Source organism: Paroedura picta, chromosome 15 (assembly GCF_049243985.1).
Source record: "Paroedura picta isolate Pp20150507F chromosome 15, Ppicta_v3.0, whole genome shotgun sequence".
Taxonomy (NCBI): Eukaryota; Metazoa; Chordata; class Lepidosauria; order Squamata; family Gekkonidae; genus Paroedura; species Paroedura picta.
In genome coordinates, this window is record NC_135383.1 from 13,615,849 (window position 1) to 13,637,129 (window position 21,281).

General features: G+C 46.6%; 1 protein-coding gene across 1 annotated transcript in view; it reads right to left on the reverse strand.

Annotated features, from left to right (window-relative positions):
* Positions 1 to 9,194: 9,194 nt before the first annotated feature.
* Positions 9,195 to 21,281, reverse strand: part of ATP2A3 (ATPase sarcoplasmic/endoplasmic reticulum Ca2+ transporting 3) — an 88,699-nt gene continuing 76,612 nt past the window's right edge. Inside the window, exons 16-21 of the mRNA XM_077311143.1 lie at positions 20,818 to 21,020; positions 19,799 to 19,884; positions 19,385 to 19,518; positions 18,535 to 18,652; positions 17,072 to 17,189; positions 9,195 to 14,690 (exon numbers count right to left, since the gene is read on the reverse strand). Coding sequence (XP_077167258.1) covers positions 14,671 to 14,690; positions 17,072 to 17,189; positions 18,535 to 18,652; positions 19,385 to 19,518; positions 19,799 to 19,884; positions 20,818 to 21,020 — 679 coding nt within the window. The 3' untranslated portion in view covers positions 9,195 to 14,670. The remainder of the gene's footprint in view (positions 14,691 to 17,071; positions 17,190 to 18,534; positions 18,653 to 19,384; positions 19,519 to 19,798; positions 19,885 to 20,817; positions 21,021 to 21,281) is intronic.

A 21,281-nucleotide genomic window follows, 5' to 3' on the forward strand; every position in this document is an offset into this window, starting at 1 on the left:
GATCTAAGCTGCTTCTACAGGGAAGATTTCCCACAGACGGAAAACAGGAAGTCCCTGTATAAAAGGGGAACACCCGCATGATGTTGTGCCCATTTTAACTGTGTTATTTTTATTTTATTTTGTGTGGTGTTTAACATCATCCACATGATGTTGTGCCCATTCCAAATGCCATCTATGGCCTATTATGCACAGGCGCTGAAACGGCGTCATGGAGGAAGAAGCGAAGCAAACCGCTTATGCACGGGATGGAACGCAACGCAACGCCGGCAAAACCCAGAGTATCCAATTATGCACGCGGCTACTCCGGAGCCGCTTCTGGTTGCGCCCTGGTCCTGGGAAGCTCCACTTTCTTCCACATCTCGCTAACGCGGCTTTTTCAGTGGCATACGTTGACTTTGCACCCGGTTGCTGCCTGCAGCGTGCATAATTGGTTATTTTAGCTGCCGCCATTCCACCCCGAATGCGGATCTTCCACTCCGTGCATACTGGGCCTATGTGGCATTTGGGAGATTTGCTTCTTTAAGCAAAAGCGGGTGGTGGGTGGGGTGTACTTATTTTATTCCATCTCTGAGTGGAATCTACAAAGTAGCTATATAATCCGTACAATGAAAGCTCCCTTGGCGTTAAAAAGTTATTAGATGGGATATGAACTCCCATGTTAAGAAGCAGTGTACCTATGAATCCTGCTCATTAAGGATGGTAACAGTATGGGGGGGGGGGGGGCTGGTACATTCAAGTATGGATTCTGGGCATGCTGAACAAATCCAATTAGCCCCATGGGAGACAGAATGGGACCGCTGGTGTGATCCCCAGGGATGCTCTTGTTTGTTGTGATTATCATAAATAGAGCTTCCATGGGCAGAGACAGTATATCCCTAAAAAACACAGTTTGAGAAGGCCTTTGTACCTTGCTGGCGAACTTCTTGGAAGCTTCTGTTTTGCCCATGGGGCAGAAAAAGTGCTGGATTAGATGAACTTTTGGCCTGATCCACCCGTTTCCCATAGTATCCCACCTGCTCAGCCGATGGGGTTGAAAAGCAGGAGACACACAGCAGTTCCTTCCCCTTCCCACACCGTGCATGAAGAAGGTCTGGATTTGGCCGTAAGTTCTAACTGACAGATTACATCTTTTACAAGCCACTTTGCTGTTAAATTTAGACCTCTCGGCTTCCTTACTGTCACCACATCGGTGCAGGGGGGGTACTCAGGCTTCCCTACAAGGCCTGATTTCATCCTGGCAGTCGGAAGCCATTTCCTCCAACTGAACCAGCTTGCTTTATAAGGCCTGCCTGCTGCAATTCAGATCCAGAGCATAAAATATTTCCATCAGATTCTGAAGTCTGCCCCAGGACCTCTGATCCGATGGTTATCAGCGGTCCCTCCGGTAACTCCATTCGAATCCCGTTCTCTGCCGCTCTGTGGCAAAGATTCAGAGCCAATTATTTCCCCCCCCCCACCCCCCCACCCCACCCCGCATCCAATTCCCTAATTTATTCCATAGTAGAAAACCCACATTCTAAATCGGTTTGTTCAGGGCTTTCAGCCGGTGGTCATGCTTCACTCTGATGTGGAACTGTTGCCATGCAAGCCACAGACAACAACTAGGTAAGGGCACCGGCTTTTTTCAAGCTGGCCTTGTGTTCTGCTTTCGTAACTGGTTGCTAATGGGCTTCTTTCCGTCATTTCAGACAGATGTATTTTAGCTAGTGCAAGTTATTTACCTGTTCATAAGAAGCCACTTGTGTTAGACGAGCAAAGCGTAATTAAGCCGTTTTCTAGAGAAATGGCTTTCTTCCATTTTCTTCCTCTACGTTGTGTTTCCAGATTGCTGTGGTGTGCTGTTTAAAATGTCCATGGAGTTCCCCCCCCCATACTACTTCCCCCCCCCCCACACACACACTCTCTTTTTCACAGCATGATTTTCCACAGACTTTTTCTTTGGGAGGAAACGTTCTAAGTTGAGCACTATAGCGCTTCAGTACAACAGCAGCAACAGTGAGATGCCTTGGCTCAAGGGACGCAATCGTTCTGCTATAGCACTGGAGTTTGATATCGGTTTAGCACTACAGCGCTCAACTTAGAACATTTAATTTAATTTATTGAATTTGGAGACCCTTTGGAGAGGGGCAGCACATAAATCAAAGTATAAATAAATAAACTTGCTACAAATCAGGACTATGCCCTTAAGATGGTTTAAAAAGGTAATTGGACCAATTCATGGATGATGATGATTATTACTGTTATTATTAATGGGTTGTTGTTGGTATTTATTAGACTTCTATTCCACCCTGACTCAGCTGATTTGGCTAACTGGTGTAGCCAGCTTGGTGTAGTGGTTAGCGGCGGCAGCCTCTAATCTGGAGAGCTGGGTTGGATTCCCCAATCCTCCTCTACATGCAGCCAGCTGGGTGACCTTGGGCTAGTCACAGTCCTGTTAGAGCTGTTCTCATAGAGCAGTTCTGTGTGAGCTCTGTCAGCCTCACCTACCTTGCGGGGTATCTGTTATAGGGAGAGGAAGGGAAGGCGATTGGAAACAGCTTTGAGACTCCTTTGGGTAGTGAAAAGTGGGGTATAAAAAAACAACTCTTCTTCTAATTAATTAATGGAGGAATTCGGATGCTCAACAACCTACTGGTTTGGTTCACCTTGGGTATTCACCAGGCAGCCATCTGCTTTTTCATGGATCAGTTGGCCTGTCCGTGACCAGTTCAAGCCTGTTTGGCAGCCTAAGAGGAGGGCACTAACACAGCCCAGAAAGGTCACACAGAAGCAGAAGGGAACTCAGCCCACCAGCCAAAAGAGAATAACTACCAGCAAGCGTTCTCAGGTGCACCATTCCCTTTTGAATATATGCAAGAGCGGACATTTGTTCTTCCCCTGAAATTTGCCTTGTTTCCCCCTGGGATACTCTCTCTCCTTTCTTGAGCCTCCCAAATCCCTTTGTTTTGCTGCAGCCTCCATTTGCTTTCCCCATATTCGGCTAAATTGCTTTTAAGCCTCACTTAGGGACAGGAGGGCTAATTTACAAAGGAATCGGGGGGGGGGGGGCTCTCCCTGGAATCTCCGGCCCCTCCTTCTCACAGCCTTGGGGGGGGGGAGCACTGCAGTCGGCGTCCCTTTTCTACTTGTTGACATCCATCTGCCAGTTAAGGGCTTGGTTACCCTGGTGACAAAAGTCCACAACACTGTTATAAATAAAGATCGATCTAATCTAATATAAGCAGCTCTGGTATAAGTGTTCAGGTTTCGGTGGCAGGTTGGCCAAATGAAAACAGCCAATTAACTACGAAGGTGGACTGGTTAGCCACCTGGAATCAATTGTTTCATGTACAATGGCGGGGTCCAAGTTCAAATCCCCCTTAGCCATGAAACTCACTGGGTTAATTTGGGCCGGTCATTCGCTCTCAATGAAGCCTTGTTAGGGTTCTTGTGAGATTAATCGGGTAGCGGAAGGAATGGACATTTATTGACTGCATTTCTACTCTGCCTTTCTTTCCAATGGACATTAGACACCGTTCTCCCCTCCTTTTTATCCTCACAACGACCCTGTGGGTAAGTTCTTCCGAGCATTATTGTCTTTTCCAATGACTCTGGTCTTCTCATAATGTGTCCAAAGTCTGGTAGCCTTTTTTCAGTCATTTTAGCTTCTAGGGAGAGTTCAGGCTTGATTAGGTCTAGAATCCACTTCTTGGTCTTTTGGCAGCCCTCCTCTGACACCATGTTTCAAAGGAATCTACGTTTGCTTTCTTCATTGTCCAACTTTCGCCCCGAGACACAGTAACAGAGAGTACTATAGAATCCTAGAATTGTAGAGTTGGGAGGGGCCATATAGGGCATCTAGTCTGTTCCCCTGCTCAATGCAGGATCAGCCTATAGCAGGGGTAGTCAAACTGCGGCCCTCCAGATGTCCATGGACCACAATTCCCAGAAGCCCCTGCCAGCGAATGCTGGCAGGGGCTTCTGGGAATTGTGGTCCATGGACATCTGGAGGGCCGCAGTTTGACTACCCCTGGCCTAAAAGGTTCCTGATAAGTCTCTGTCCAGCCACTGCTTGAAAGCTCAGTGGAGCTGTGATACAAGGCATCCCACAGCCACAGCAGGGATTTCAGCATCTTTCAGAGATTCCCTGAGCATGCAGAAAGATCAATTGTAAATTAAAAAGAAAGCAACTCCCCACCCAAGACAAAAAAAATCATACCACAAAAACACCCAAATGAGGACTCAGCATGTCGCTCATCAGTTTGGGAAATTTCTGTACATGGTTAAGGATGTTTTTGAGGGCCAGGTGAGCACAAAGTGATACAGTCTATCTCCAGACATTGGGACCAGGAAGAACCGGGTTCAATTCCTTGCTCAGCTGTGAAGTTTCCTGACCTACCTCACAGGATTGTTGTGAAGATAAAAAAAATGGAGAAGGGGGAAACAGCCACCTATTAAACCGCCAAGATCCGTCCTCCTTTCCCTCTGCCAGGTTCTTGCACCCAGTCACTACAGCATTTCTGGCTACAGCTCTGCCATACAAATCCATCTATACAATCCGGAGCAGTGAGATGCAAGCCAGAAAAGAAAAGAAAAGAAAAAGTGTTTCCAGAGCAAACAGGCTCTCTTCCAAATGCTACAAATGATGCAATGAATCCATATTGCTCCAAGGCACAAGAACCCTGCCACTCCCTAGTCACTCGCACGGGGGAATAAATCCAAAATGATCCGCATGGATTACCGTCAAGGTACCTCGCCAGAAGTTTTTGTTTGAAGCAAATAACCCATATCCAGAAGCATATAGACGTTCCAAGACGGTAAATGGCAGGTGGCTGTACACAAAAGCAGCACTGAGAAGGGTCAACATGACGAAAATAATAAAGCCCTTGAGGGAAAGGAGAGAACCCCACAAACATTACTAGGCATAGCTTATCCAGTTTGGTGTAGTGGTTAGGAGTGCGGACTTCTAATCTGGCATGCCAGGTTCGATTCTGCACTCCCCCACATGCAACCAGCTGGGTGACCTTGGGCTCGCCACGGCACTGATAAAACTGTTCTGACCGGGCAGTGATATCAGCGCTCTCTCAGCCTCACCTCCCTCATAGGGTGTCTGTTGTGGGGAGAGGAATGGGAAGGCGACTGTAAGCCGCTTTGAGCCTCCTTCAGGTAGGGAAAAGCGGCATATAAGAACCAACTCTTCTTCTATGCACTGCCGGGCAATAGAACTTGAGAAAACGACTCTCAGGCCGGAGCAAAATAAATTAGATTCCTGAGTATGGTTTGGCAGAAGGGATTGTCTGCTTCCTCTGTGTGTGACTCAGAACTCCGACCTTACCTTTTCCTAGTTTGTCTTTGCTGGGCACTGGTAATTGTGCCACGTCAAGTGAGTGGTGTATTCCGATCTTAAAAAGGAGGTTTCCCGTTGCATCTCTGGATGAGTGTCTGCTCTTGGCTATCCCCGACTGAGTGACTCAGGTGGCATTCACTGATCAGTGAATTATGCAAGAATGCAGGAGTGAACGTCTCTGAGAGTGATTAATTCCTCCACATACACGCCAACATGGTGAGAAGGTTAAAGAATGGCAGGCTCCAATCTGAAGAATTTGATTGATTGATTGATTAGATTTATAGACCTCCACTCATGGCCCAGCCATCTCGACTGGGTTTGATTCCCCACTTCCCCACCTGCAGCCAGCTAGGCGATCTCGGGCTAGTCACAGTTCTCTTAGATCTGTTCTTGAAAAGCAGTTCTCTTAGAGCTCTCTCAGCCCCACCTAACTCACATGCAATCTGTTGCGGGGAGAAGAGGGGAATGGTGTTTGTAAGTCACTTTGGGACTTTTTTGGGTAGTGAAAAGTGGTATATAAAAAAACCAGCTCTTCTTTTTGGCTGTATGAATAAAATGCAACTCTTAATTCTAATGTTTAAAAAGGAGGGGGGGAATGCCTCTCTATTATCTACCAGGAGTGGGTTACTCACAGGCAGGTGTAAGGTGGGAACCTCCTGTCTCAATATTTAAAGCGCTGGCCAATAGCCACCTCTCCTGCTCCTAAACTCCCCAGCATAATTGGTAGCCCTACCCCAGCCTGATGCTCTGTCACAAATGAAGCAAGAAGGAAATAGGAGGGGTGAAACACAGTGACCGTTTATGCACTGGAGGTTTCATGCCAGGCTGCAGGCTGGAGTTTTAGTCGTGGCAAGCTGCCCCACCTCTTCCTGCACCCACATGGGGGAGCATTTGGCCTGGTGCATCTCATCCGCCCCCGATTTGTGCTCCTGCACGGGAGATGGGGCAGTGAAGTTCTCAGTGCATAAACGGTCAGTGAAAGACCAAACAGGGAGCAAGCAGCAAGGAACTGGGACTCCAATATGGTACAACCAATTATTCCAGTGTAATAAACAGACATCCAGGGAGCCTTCAATCTTCAGCTAATTCTTTAATAAGCAGCATTCTTAATCAATCCCAACCCGTTTCGCTGTGCAGCTTTATCAAGGGGCGTCAAATTCTTAAAAATATACAAAACTCTAATTAACGACTGTTCAAAAATAATAACAACTGTATAAGCATATACTTAACAAATGTCACGAACGAATACTCAAGTTTTCAACTGGAAACTTCAGGTTAGAAGAACAGTCTCATAACAGATGTATACTCTTGTTATACTGTTATAACGCATCGAACCCCACTAGGATTGATTAAGAATTCTGCTTATTAAAGAATTAACCGAAGACTGATGACTCCCTGAGTGTCTGTTCATTACATTGGAATAATTGGTTGTACAGTATTGGAGACCCAGGGCCTTGTGGCTTGTTCCCTGTCACAAGATAGTTGCACAAAAGGCATTTTGAGACAGTTTACCTTCCTCTCAAGGCGATCATCTCATGTTGGCCCACGGTTGTCCACCATTCAAAACAAGCAGTGCTTCGTGTGTTTTTGTTTCTGTGCGGTTGTCGGCTTTAGTCAGGGCGAGCGGGTCATTGGGAATTGGCCATGCATCGTTGAAAGTCTTCGGAGGAGATCAGGGCCTCATGGGACCTTAAATCAGTTCCACAAGCTTTTTCTGTTAGACTTATGGTCAGAGCCCAAAATAAACCACCAAGAAGCGCAGGCCTCACCAATGGGAGATAGAAAGAAGCCAGGCTTCTCCCTGTCGCCCACGGGGGTGAATTATATTAGTAATTCATGGTTGGTGATACTGACTGAGGGAAGCTCTTCCTCCCCTAAAATCTATTTGTAGCATCTTGTAGCGTCTTCTTTCAAGGGATCGTTCCGTTCCTTGTTTTTCCTGCTTGTTCGAAGAAGTACGAATACCGAGCGAGGCTCATGTCATCTGAAAGATGTTCAGCCATTGTTTTCATGAGATATTTTAATTTTTTTTTTTAATGTAGGTGGTTTTGAGCTTGTTTGTTCATGGTTGTGTGGTAAAGAGACTGGCTGGGGGATGTGGCTAAACGTCCTTCATATTTATTTAAAAGGGAATCTCTGAGGTAAATGCTTGGCCTAATTTTTCATTTTGTGGGGATGTCTCCTCCATATTTCATTTAGAACAAATGGGATACAAAGAGCCTTAAAAGTCTTTTCTCTGCCTCCAACGCACGATAAACCCCAAATGTGCATAGGGAGGAATATGTCTGCACTTGTAGGGAGAGAAGATACCATGTCAGAAAAGGTTGGTGGACATGCTGTGGCTATAAAAAAAATCTAGTGAGAGTCCGACTATCGCAGGTTTTGTGGAACACATATGTGATGTGGGACTCCTTGGTCCTGGCCCCCTCCCTCTCTGTCAGACTCCCCTTCCCTCTCCCCATCCCTCCTGGTCGCTCCCCCTCACTCTCTGACACACACACTCTCCTTTCTCCCCACTCCCCTCTTGACTCTCCCACCTACCTCTCCTTCCTGGTCCCTCCCTCCCTCACACACACACACACACACACACACTCCCCCTTCCCCCTCCTTATGTGTCACAGCAGAGCTCTGAGACCCAGCTCTGAGCCTTGGAGCTCTTCTGGTGCTGGCTGCGGTGTCTCCCCTTGTCCCAGGCTAGCCCCACTCTCCAGGGGGTGGGACCGGCCTGGGAAGACAGGCACTGACATGGCAGAGCTCCAAGGCCCAGCCCTGAGCCTGCCTTGCTGCTCTGCCACTGCAACACTATCTACTCACACGCCCCCTAAGGTGGAACAATAGGCATCATGTCCGTTATCATTTCCGTTTGAGGGAGCGTGCCAGTAGTTGTGTTCCACATCAACAACCCTTTACTATAGGCTTTCTCAATCAGGGGTTCATGAAACTCTGGAGCTTCTTTATGGTCATGGAAGTGTTGCTTGAATGGGTGGGAGTTAATTAATTTTTAATATATTTTTTAAATATGTTAGATATGCATCAGGTGATATGACCCTATAAGGTCATGCAGACCCCTTCCCCCCCAAATGGCCAATGATAGACTTGGAGGGGTGGGAAGGGATGAAGCCCAGGTGGATGTGTAGCTATGCCTCCCATCCATATTCTGCATGATCACACCACTTCTAGAGTTTCTTGAAGCCTGAAGAATGTTTCAGGGTTTTCTCAATGATAAAGGCTGCCCTACTAGCTCTTAGGAGTGAAATACTTAAATTGTTAATTAGCAAGTGTAACCTCCAACACCCAGAAGGTAAGGAAATATTGATTCTTGTCTAGGGTTGACAGCTCTGGGTTGGGAGAGACAGGGAGGGGTTTGGGGAGGGAAGGGACTCCAAAGTACCCATTTTCTTCAGGGCAACTGACTTCTGTCACCAGAAGATCATTAGCACCTCCTGGAGGTTGACAGCCTAGCCACACATTTGAGCGCTCCATTTCCAAATAACATGGATGTCAGTCCTAGAGGAGATCAGCCCCAACTGCTCTTTAGAAGACCTGATCCTGAAGATGAAACTCAAATACTTTGGCCACCTCATGAGAAGGAAGGACTCCCTGGAGAAGAGCCTAATGCTGGGAGCGATTAAGGGCAAAAGAAGAAGGGGATGACAGAGAATGAGGTGGCTGGATGGAGTCACTGAAGCAAATGGCCTCTGGGGAATGGTAGAGGACAGGAAAGCCTGGAGGATCATTGTCCATGGGGTCGCGATGGGTCGGACACGACTTCACAACTAACAAAAACAAATATATTTTCTTTCAATTCTTTTTTAAAAACAAAAAAACAGCCCCCTCGACTCAAAAAACACACACACCACGCAAGTCGAAAATGAAGAATAAGTTTTCTTTCTTTGTTTCTCAAAACAACTCCCCTGTAACCACACAGAATCTAGAAAGGTGTCCCCCCCCCGCCCCCAAAAGCTCCATATTAAAACCCCTTGACTACATTTATATATTAAATACAGCAACAACGTATTTCATGCAAAATATTCTGTACAGCTTCACCCAACTCAGTAGTATAATTCAAGTCTACACATATCCAGACACCTGGAGATGCTCTTGGGCCTTCCCCTCCCCTCTTATTTTTCCTTTTTATACAATGCTGGTGATCAAGAAAAAAGGGTGGGTTCATTGGAGGGAAAAATTGGCACACAGTTCTACAGGATCGTTGTCTTAATGGTATCTGTGAGGACATCCGAAGGTCAATGTTGTGATTTCCTTTAAAAAAAAACCCAAATAGTTAAATAAACACCGACACACTTCTTGTGTATGTCTCAATATCTGGAAAGGCGGTAGCTTCCTCGTGGGTCTTGAGTGGAACCCAAGTATGTATTAATGAAAACTGGAGACTTGTCAAATTCAAACCGTACTAGATTAACCATCATGGCTTCCCACAGAGAATTCTAGTTTATTTCTCAAGGCGGGGCTTCTGCCCAATTGGCCAGCTACACTCCTACCCACAATCCTCAGGAAGTGGCTTCAGACACGCCCCCTCATGCTCCTCTTCCCTTCCTATAGCATTTCCTTATATTAGTGTTTTAAGATCAATAGGCCATTGGCTCAAAGGTACACTAATATAAGGAAATTCTGTAGGATTTTCCCACTGTTGTAACCACAATCTTATATTGGAGGACTCAACCACTGAAGAACATATTGAAAACGGAAATTATCTAGAAACCGTTCATGTATATTAAAAAAATTGTACTGGGATTGAATATATATATTATTGCAAGAATATTGCCTTGGAAAGGTTCCTTGTTTTTCTGTTGATATTCTATTGTTACCCTTCCTTTTTTTGTGTTGTACCCTTCAGCGGCTCTAATGTCCCGCTTTCAACAGGCTGGGGGTGAGCAGAAGTCTGGCCACCCAGAGCAGACCCTGAACAGAAAAACTGGAGATTTATTATTTGATTATTTCATACTTATTTTTTTTCAATTCATCTTTCTTCCTACGCATGCCTTTTCTTCCCTGGGTGCTGCTGCCTCCCCATTCTGGAACCAATCTCACCCTCCATCAGAATGAGAGATCACGTGGGGGTAACAAAAACATGAAGTCGCCTTGTCACACAGCCAGTCAAATTTGACTGTATGAACGTGACAATGAGGGCGAAAAATAAATAAATAATTCCCTAAGTAAACATTTCCTCAAGAACTTCTGGAAAAGGAGAGCCATTTTTCTGGCCTTCCCGTAAGTGATCAATGGTTTCAAATCAGCTCTCTCCCCCCCAAAAAAGCAACTGCCTTCTGACCGGAAGTTCCCAGAATTCTTTGAACGGAAGCCAAGATAGATTAAGTGAGGTTGGGAAAAGATCTTTAAGTTTTATACCTCTCACATGCCCTCAGAAGGAGCTCAGATAAAATGGAAGATGAGCCGGCAGAAGCAAGGGGTGGACTTAAAGGACGGGAACAAACACACATGCTGGGCTGGCATCTTTTTTCCTGGCAAGCCTCCTCCTATGCCTTTGGGACTGGCAAGAACAGGGGAGGGCCCATGGCTGAACGGCGGAGCATTTGCCTGGCGTGCAGAAAGTGCCTGGTGCAATCCCTGGCATTTCCAAATGAAGAAAAGGATCAGGCCTCAGAGCCTAAAGCTGCCAGTGAGAGTCACTGACCTCGATCTTCCAAAAGTCTGGCTCAGTAGAAGGCAGCTTCACGTGCTCAACACATAACAGTGTTTTTTTTCACATGGCACGGGACCAATGGGAAAGCTCAAGGTCTTCTTTTGCTGAATGCGTAGCTTGGCTCTTATTCAGATTATTATTATTCCCCCAACAAATTCCAATTCCATAACCTCCATCACTACTTGTTTACTTACCGATACTAGTTTGAAGGGCAGGCAGATCTAGGGAGATTCTGAAATGTGCCTCGCTGGTCCTGGTAAAGTTTCAAGCTATTCCAAAATCCACCCCCCCCCTCCAAGCGATTACTCCGAAACATTTCTTGCATCCATTTCCACATGTGTGCATGCCTGCAGCAAATAGCAGTGCCAGAACAGCGGGGCATCAAAGAATCCATCCAGGCCATATTTGCCCATGGCAGAGATAATTCACACTTGCACTAGTGCAAGACCACCAATAACCACAACCCGCCAACTCAATTGCAACCAGTCACACTGTAATGGCCTCTCTCACCCCACCCCCCTCCATCCCCAAAAGAGTATTAATCTTGCACAGGAGCTGGGAAAATGTCTCATTCTAATCCTTTTGCAGTTTCCCATATTCCTAGTTGGGAAGCTATGGCAATTAAATTGGATGTAGTTTTAAGTTGGAGGTGAAAACACTGCCTTAGCACTCATTCAGAGATTGCTCATTGCAGACCTTTTAAAGAAAAAAAATGGCATGGTGATAGTTTGCAGGTTTCCTTCCTGGTTCTGTTGTTTCTCTGCTTATTTCTCTCCTCTAACTGCCCCTGCCCCTTTCCTCAGAGAAAATTAGCTGCCAAGGAAAGTGATAAGGAAAATGAGAGAGGGGGAGAAAGGTACACAAATGCTAAGCACAGGTGAGGACATCAGGTGCAGGTCCAGGTGAGGACCCCCCTGGTTTCTGATCGGTGCTGTAGATCTCCACCTCTGCCTCTTGCTCCCCAGCAGAAAATGCATCAGGTCCTTCCCCTCTTTTATTGGTGCTCAGGGGTACAAGATGGTAACTCCCTCCTGGCTTGCTTTAATGACACCTCACTCCTGCCAGCTCAGGTGGCAGCCGAAGACACCTTCTTACGTGCCCAACTTGAATGGGAGCCCTCCTCTAATTAGGATTTGGAAACATACAGGAATTCTTTCTAACAGCTTTTACTATTCCCTTCTAGAGCTGAATTGCGAAATCATCTGCTGAACTCTTGATTCAGAAACCCCAAGTCATGTTGCTGGACTCGAATCCAGCTTTTCTGCTACAGACCAGCTACTGCTGAAGGCTACCCTCTGAAACGTCGTTAGGAAAGTGCATTCTGCACATGCTCTGCGGGAACCCCTCTTCCCTAGCCAGCAGGTGAGCTACTGAGAAAACGGCCCCAGGGTCATAATATGGTTGAGGCTAATGCTACTTCCTGAGCTTGCCAACTCCAAAGCATTTCTTTTCCATCTTGAAAAAAAAATTGCTCAATAGCTCAGTGGTCAAACCTAATCTGGAGGGTCAATTTGGGGGAATCTGGGTAGGGACCAATCTGCAGAGGAACTTGATTCTACTGCATAGTTTTGGAAATTTTCACATGGAACAGAAATTAGAGAGCCTGGGATAGATGCTAAGACGAGAGATTGTTCTCCCTTTAAAGGAAGGGTGACTAAGTGCATTATGGCTGAATTCTTTTTTCATAGATGGTGGAGCCTGAGACCCAATACTAGAAACCTAATTTAGCCCTCAACTACACATATATCCCTGAAAAAGTCAGCGTGAGTGAACATTTATTAGCATTAAGTTCATAAAATTAGGTGAAGGGTTAATAAATGTGGAAAAGATGCCATGAATACTAGCATACAGGACCGGGGAGGAATTCACCTTCCCACCCAAACTCCTGTTCCCCTGATCTCAGCTGACTTTTCTCCCTAAAGTTTTTGGGCAAGGCTCCTGAGTCTTATAAAAGAGGCACCCAAAGATTACAAATTCAGCTTTCCAGAAGTTAGCATTAAGAATGTTCACACATGCAAATAGAGGACAGGAGAAGGTGATCCATTCACTGCTGCTGTCACATTGGGGTCCTTTGCCTTGGGAAAGCTTTTCTTTTACAGATTTTTTTTTTGGGGGGGACTGCAATTTGGAGAGGGCTCATTCACAGGCATAAAAGGTTTGGTTCTCCTCCCTTAGAGAGCCAGCTGGGTGTAGTGGTTAAGAGTGGCAGCCTCTAATCTGGAGAACTGGGTTTGATTCCCCACTCCTCCACATGCAGCCAGCTGGGTGACCTTGGACCAGTCGCAGTTCTCTCAAAGCTTTCTCAGCCCCACCCACCTCACAGGGTGTCTGTTGTGGGGAGAGGAAGGGAAGGTGATTGTCGGCTGATTTAGACTCCTTCGGGTGTAATTAGGGCACTATGGCTACCTGAACCAGCAATGCCTTGACCTCCATCCTATCCCAAAAAGTTCCTGTCTCTCACCTTGCGTACTCTGGGCTCGAAGACCCATACTGAAAGCACAAAGCCTTGGTAAAAGCACCAAAACTGCAAAAATAAAACTCCAAACCCAAACAAGCCTAAAACCACAAACACATGTTTTGATGGTTACACATGTTTTGTGGCTTCGGTGCCTTTGCCCAGACTTCGCCTTTTCAGGGCTCTAAATCTCAGCACTCTTCCTGAATGTCCCAATCACGAGGAAGCTTTCACCCCACTCCCGGGCATCTGCTTATCATTTCATAGAAATCAAGATTAACATTCATAATTCCATTTTTTCCCCCTTTGCCAACGCTCTGAACATAAAATAAAAGGCAGGGGGAAAGGAACGCAAGCTTTTCAACAGTGGTTAAAATAAGTCATCGAATCCCCGTCGTCTTTTTTTCTTTTTCTTCCCTGGAACGATTTCCCCCAAGGCCAGGCACTGCATTACTCTCCGGTAAACCCAGAGCCACCAGGGCCCAAATGGCTTGCAAGTCTTGAACCTGGGACCCAAGAGAAATCAAGCCAGGGTTTCTGCTGTGCTCCTCCATGAACTATATGGCCAACAGAGGCCAGCTAAAAGATCTCCCAAACAGCAATAGAGCAGAGCAAGTCATGTGGTTCTTTCCGGTCCGCTATAATAAAAAACCCTCCAGTCACACTAGCTATGCAGCCTGAGCCAAACAGTGATTCTGGTGCTGCTAGTTTATGCAATAATTCATCAATGACCCTTCTTTGCCCCGAATCTCGTTTCTGTCTCGTCCACTCTGTGGCGGTAGGCGCTGCCCCTGAAACGGATTCAACTTTCCTTCTCACTTTGAAACCGTCACCCAGCCTCTGCTTCTACAAAGGCCAAAACAAATGCAGTTATTAGGGCATTCAGGAAGGAACAAAAACAAGGGGGGGGGGAAGGATTAAATTTTCAGAAACCAAACCATAAGAATACCCTGCCTCCAACAAATTCTACCCCTGACCCCCATAATTTATCTGTCCAGTATTTGCACCAATCTGTACAGGGGGAAAAAAGCTACATAACAAAAGTGGAAAAAACACCCTCCCCCCCATCAGTTTTCTGTTTGTTTGTTTCTTTTGATGATTCACCCGCATCAAGTCCGAGACTCCAGACGCATGCATGTTGCTTGCTGGCTTCTGGCGATGGTCTAGCATGCAAATTCTTCCGTCCCAGTTGAGAGCTCCTTGGCTGAGAAGCTGAGTCCATAGTGTTCATTCCTTGATCTCTTTGCCTGCCCGATGGAAGAAAGGGGGGGACAGAGAAGAAATGGATCAGAAGATGAGGTTTCAGAGACTGAACAGAAGGTAAACAGAGAGAGGTGGAGTGGGACAGTGGTTAGATTGGGCTTTCTCAAGCACGGATTCATGAAATCATGGAGTTTCTTGATAGCCCTGGAAGAGTTTTCTGAATGGGTGGGAGTTAATTTAAAAGAAGAAGAGTTGGTACTTATATGCCACTTTTCTCTATCAGAAGGAGTCTCAAAGCGGTTTACAATGGCCTTCCCTTTCCTCTCCCCACAACAGACACCTTGTGAGGGAGGTGAGGCTGAGAGAGCCCTGATATTACTGCTCAGTCGGCACAATTTTATCAGTGCAAGCCCAAAGTTGACCAGCTGGCTGAATGTGGGGAGCGGGGAATCAATTCCGGCTTGCCAGATTAGAAGTCTGCGCTCCTAAACACTACTCTTTTATTTCAGAATTGCAACACGAGGAAGATTTCTGCTCAACACAAAAACTCATGCAACATTTTGTGTGGTTTTGGTTTGCCCTAATGAAGGGGTAGGGATGGATTTTTGTTTCTTGGTCTTGGTCCTTCAACGAAGGTCATGTAGCAAACTTTTTCTCCGTCAATCTGAATTCCTCCAACCAAACAATGGGTTTGTGGCGCCCTCAGAGACCAGTTCCCCCCTCCCCTGGCTGCAAGGTAACAGGAGAAGGAAGAAAGGATTACCCTACATGGCTACATTATGAGAGAACGAGACGAGATTCTCCTTTGCCTTCCAAAGTCCCTGACAGACTCCATGGCTGTTTCATGCTCATTGTTAATAAGTCACAATGGCGGTGCCCTTATGATCTCCAGCCAAGCAAGGCGCTCGGTTGTTTTCCCTAAATGTCGCAATTGATTTAAGAGGATTTGTACATTTCCTCCTGCGCCTTGGAGTCGTATTGCCAGATAGAACCGATGGGCTACAAATCCAAATTTGTTCATTCCTTTGAAACATTCGTACCCTGCACTCCTGGCTGGCTTTGTTGTCAAGGCAGCATGGAAGAAGGGGGGGGGGGGATACACAATGGCAAGATGCCTAAAAGAAAACCAGCAAAGCCTTAAAACCATAACACCAACATACCTAAAACCATCAACATTAGCGGGAAGGAAGAAGAAGAAAACGTTTTGAAACCAGTGAATCAAGCCCTGATGTCTATTTTATAATGCACACACTGAATAGTGTGCTTTCAATGTATTTTGCAACTCAGCTTCGCCATGTGAAATAGAAAAGTCTGTTTGCAAAGGATCACTAAAGTTCATTGAAAGTGCATTTTTTAGCATGTGTGAAGGTGCTAGAGAAGCAATGTTCAGGGAAGCACTAGGGTCTTATATTAATGGTAGAAATTTTAGGCAGTTTCATTGCCCTGTTGATTGCATGCATTTTGTTGCATGGTTTTCTAATCCAGGCTAATGGCATAGCTTATGTGATGCCTTACACTGTTTCATTGCCTTTTTTTTTTTTTTGCTTTTGCTTTTTAAAATGCTAATCCACCTTGACGCCAAGCAAGGAAAGTGGATGATGAATGAAATAAACAAACAAATAAAATACATAGGTGGGAAAGGAGAATATGCATACCAACAGAACAGCATGCATTACTAGGATAAAGGCAAGACACTCATGCATACAAAGTGTTTGGAGAGAATATACAGTATGTTGTGGTTGTGTGTGTGTGTGTGTGTGTGTGTGTGGGGTGTCAATAGGCGTTAATTACCTCTAACCATCATGTGTATCCCAATATTGGCAGCCACACAGTAACTACTTTTAAATTTACTCCATGGCTCCTGTACTGGCACAGGATTGTAATAGTTGTCCAGGTGCCAAAGTCAAGCTGCAGCATCCTTATCAAGCCCCCAAGTGAACAGAGCCAAGAATTTCCAGAGAGCGAGGTAATTTCAAACCCTTAAATCAGGAGTCTGTAGTCCAGTCAAAACACAGGTCTGGTCCAGAAAGCCAGAGTTTCAAAGGAGTGTCGACATCTAACTACATTTGCTTCCACAGTCCCTCCAGCATCTCTCAAACGGCTATATAGTAACCAGCCACCCGCATGACCTTAATCCTGTGCTGATTCAGCATCACTTTCAGCCAGTAGCTGCCACCGAGCCATGAACCAAGCACTTTTCCTTTTAATCTGGAGTCCTGCTCTCAACCTATGCCTTTGCTTCTCTGCTAGCACAAGTGAACCAGGGAGATGGGAGTGGGCAGCTGCTGGGGGGTAGAGCTGATTCTGTTGCTAGCTCTCAGTTGTGCCCTCAGCCTATTGACCTCTTTGCCCTCATGGAGCTTGGAGAAGTGTCCCCAGGCAAGGCAAGGAGATAATCTGCCATTCCACTGCAAGGCCTACTCACCCTCTAAATGGTTGCGGGAGAGGTACTTCAAGCCTTCATCCAGCAGGATAACCGGCAACGAGATCTTCATCACAACCACCCACTGCGGCCAGCTGAGAGGCGTCACCTGAAATATCAGCTGCACAGCAAGGAAAGGACATTTTTGCATCAAATATTTTAAACTATTTTGCAGTTTTTTTATTTTTAAAAATCTTGTTTTTCAGGCAATTGGAATAGCCCGGATTAAACAATAACATGTTTGGTTTATTTTGAAGTAGAAGCTATTTTATGATAGAAGTCAAAATTCTTATTGACATTTTTTTGCCTCATATGGACTGTTTGTCTGAAATTCTGGCAAGACCTACTGGGGCTTTTCGGTCTAACAGCATTGGCCAGACCATTAGAGTGGTTCTTGGACCAGGAGAAAGTGACCTCTGAAGCACCAGTTATGGAAATGGTGGATCATATGCTGTTTCCTGGACAGCTTTGCTCTGTGTGATCCCTAGCTTCAGGGAAGCGTGACTGGTCTTGACTGGAACCTTTTTAGCCTTGGCTTCTGCCTGGTGGAAGATCTGGGCCCTGATGGAATTAACCAGGTTCCACAAAGCCCCCAAGCCTTGATAGCGACAGAAGGACTTTGACCCGGTCACCCGCTGATCCAACCTTTCATTCCAGAAAACTGGGCAGGGATTGCCAGGTGTGTGCTACCTAGACCAGGGGGTAGTCAAACCTGTGGTCCTCCAGATGTCCGTGGACTACAATTCCCATGAGCCCCTGCCAGCCTTTGCTGGCAGGAGCTCGTGGGAATTGTAGTCCACGGACATCTGGAGGACCACATGTTTGACTACCCCTGACCTAGACCTCTTTGGAGGAAAGGTGGGATATAAATGCAAGGGACTCGGGATCTGAGTTGTTCTGTTGTCCTGGGATGGAGGAGTAGGTGGGAGACAGCAAGCTTTCAGGACCTCGGAGAGTTCATTGTGGGATGGATGGGGTGAGCTGTAAACCTTATCCCAGCATGGGCTTGGATCCAAATGGGATCTTCAGGGAGGTGTTTCTCTTGAGCGCCTCCACTTCATCGGGCAGGAAATAACCCGTTCCAAATTAAGAGGGCCACTTTCTTATCTTGAAACATGGGATCCAGTGGAGCTGGAAGGCTTCTACTAGTCTGATTTCTGAGGCTGAAGCTACCCCTCTAGGGGAAGAGTTATAAGAGGGCTGATCTATACCTCCTGGGGCTGGGGGGTGGGGCACGGGGGTGGGTTGTCCTCTGTTGTAAGAGCCTCTGGAGATGGTTCCTGAGCCCACAACATCCCCTAAGCCCCTGCTTCAGACTTCCAGTTTCCAGGACTGGTTCCCTGCCATCCCAAAAGAGATTGTGCTTTTTTCCTGACACAGAAAGTGGGTAGATGGATGGGTGGCAGTCCTGTTTCCTCCTTGGAGGCCAACATTTTCTCACTCAAGGTGCAGGTCTTGGTACTTACCGGCAAGGGCTTCACGTAGAGAATCAGGAAATGCAGAGCCATAGACACGACAATAGCCCCAAGGAGCCAGAGGTTGAGCCAAGGGGGCATCCTCAGCAACGACTGGTTTTCAGAGACACTGTAGAGGAGAAACAGATGCGAATCCATCATTTCCTCTTTCCCGTACATTCCCCAGAACCTGTCTGCATGCTCTTCTGGGGTATCAAAATCCTGCATCGAAATCCATGGCCACGAATGAGCAGATACACCTTACACCAGGGATTCCCAACCAGGGTTATGGGGAACCCTGGGGTTATGCAAAAGCTCCCCAGGGGTTATGTAGCCTTTCCCAGAAGTTTGGATGACCGCTGACATCACTAGACATCACTGAAGCCCACTTCTCCTGTTGCTCTACAGGCCTAGTCTCTTGATGGAAATGGTAAAATGATCGATTGGATGGCTGGCAGTTCTCTAAAGGGGCACTGCACCAGTTCTGGGATTCTTTGAAGCCTCGAAAATATTCCAGGGGTTCCTCCATGGTCAAGTGGTTGAAAAAGGCTGCCTTATACTCTCAGCTTTTGGAACTGCTTCTCTTGAGGGGTAACATAGAGGGGCTACCTGCTCATCAGTGACTTCTGCAGTTTCAAGCACACAGATTATAAAGTGGACTTCGTTCATGTCCGGTTCTACTCTCTGTACAATGCAGTACCCAATAGGCAGATATGCAGCCCACTGACTTCAAGTCTCTCTCTTGCATCTGGCCTTCAGGAGCTGAATCCTTTCCTCCTCTTTCCATATCCGGATCTCTTCCCCAAAACAGTGAGAGGCAAGAGAGAGAGAGCAGAAGGAAGTCTGCTTGGGGGTGCCATACCTGTTAAGGGCATTGCACATCTCAATGGTCACCAGCACGGAGAGGGCCATCGTGGTCGGGTAACGAGATTCAAAGATTTCGCAGTCGACACCTTCAAAGATGGGGTTGTCTTCAGTGCATCTCATGAAGTTCCTCTGGGGAGGAAGGAGAATACAGCCACATGTCCAGCACGGGAGGGCTTTGCACAAGGAGCAGGACACAACTCTTTCTCCTCCACTAGCACCACTTTGGATCTTTGACATTCCATTAAGTGGCCAAGGAATTATCCTAGGTCCCATTACAACAGGAGCGGTCACAGAATGACTATTTTAATAGTAGCAACCGTGGCTGTGAATCATCTCATTCCTGGGAAGCAGGAATTTAAAAATAAGCGCCTGAGTTGCAATTGGCCCAGACCCCCGCCTAGCAACTTACCAGCTGGTAAAAGGTCATTTGAGGCCCTTCAGCATCATACAAAAACCACCAGGTAGCTGCACCGACTGTCGCCAGGCCAACATACACTGCAAGGCACGAGGAGAGAGGCAAACAGATCACTCAGCCTTCTAGTCCTCATGAAGTTGTGATATTCCGTCCTTGTTGGCCAGCTAATGTAAAACTGTGTAAAACTCCAACCAGGGCCCATTCGGCACAAAAAGGATAATGCACTTTCGATGTGCTTTGGCAGCTGGATTTTCCAGTGCAGAACAGGAAAATCCACTTCTAAAGTGCATTGAAAGTGCATTATCTATTGTGTGCAGAATAGGCCCAGGTTTCATGAAACCCTGGGGGTTCTTGACTGCCTTGGAAAGGTTTCCTGGATGGGTGGGGTTTAATCAATTTTTAATAAATTTTTAAATGTGTTAAACATTTATAGGGTAAATCTATATATGGTCATGTTGACCTGCCCCCCCCCCAGTGGCCAATGATGGTCCTCGAGGGGAAGAAGAAGAAGAAGAGTTGTTTTTTATATGCTGCTTTTCTCTACCAGAAAGAGTCTCAAAGCGGCTTACAATCGCCTTCCCTTTCCTCTCCCCTCAACAGAGATAGGTGAAGTTGAGAGAACCCTGCTATTACTGCTCGGTCGTAACACCTTTATCAGTGCTGTGACTAGCCCAAGGTCACCTAGCTGGTTGCATGTGGGGGGGGGCGGGGAATCAAAAGCGTCTCGCTAGAATAGAAGTCAGCGCTCCTAACCACGACTACAAGCTGTCTCCACTTACAGGCATGGCAGGAGGAGCGGGGAACCAAACCCAGTTCTCCAGATTAGAGTCCACCGCTCTTAACTGCTACGCCAAGGTGGCTCTCAACATAGAAACGAAACATCCACACAGAAATGAAGCACCCACATGGTATTTACACAGCAGAACACCAAAGCATGTCTTCTTCCACCTAACCTGACACTAAACGCTACACCGGACTGCCTTTCCCACCAGAGAGCCCTCCAGGCCTCTCACCTCCGATGGCCAGGTAACGGAAGAAAAGCCATCCGCTGATGAGAGGCTCCCGGGGATTTCGGGGCAGCTTGTCCATGATGTCGAGGTCAGGAGGATTGAAGCCAAGAGCTGTGGCCGGCAAACCGTCGGTCACCAAGTTCACCCACAGAAGCTGGACGGGGATCAACGCTTCAGGAAGCCCCAAGATAGCGGTCAGGAAGATACTGAAAGGGCAATGCACAAGGATTTTCTTTGAGATGCTTTATACTTGTACTCCGCTTTTCCCACCACCGGAGACCCATCGTTCTCTCCTCTTTCTGGATCAGGTTCAAGGTTTTGGGATTGAGCTTTAAAGCCCTATGTGTTCTGGGCTCTGTGCAGGGATCCCTTAAGCTACACAAGATTGTTTTATTTTAAAAGAAAAAAGATAAAAATATAAGAGACAGAAAAGGACAAAGTTTGAATCCAGTGGTACCTTGAATACC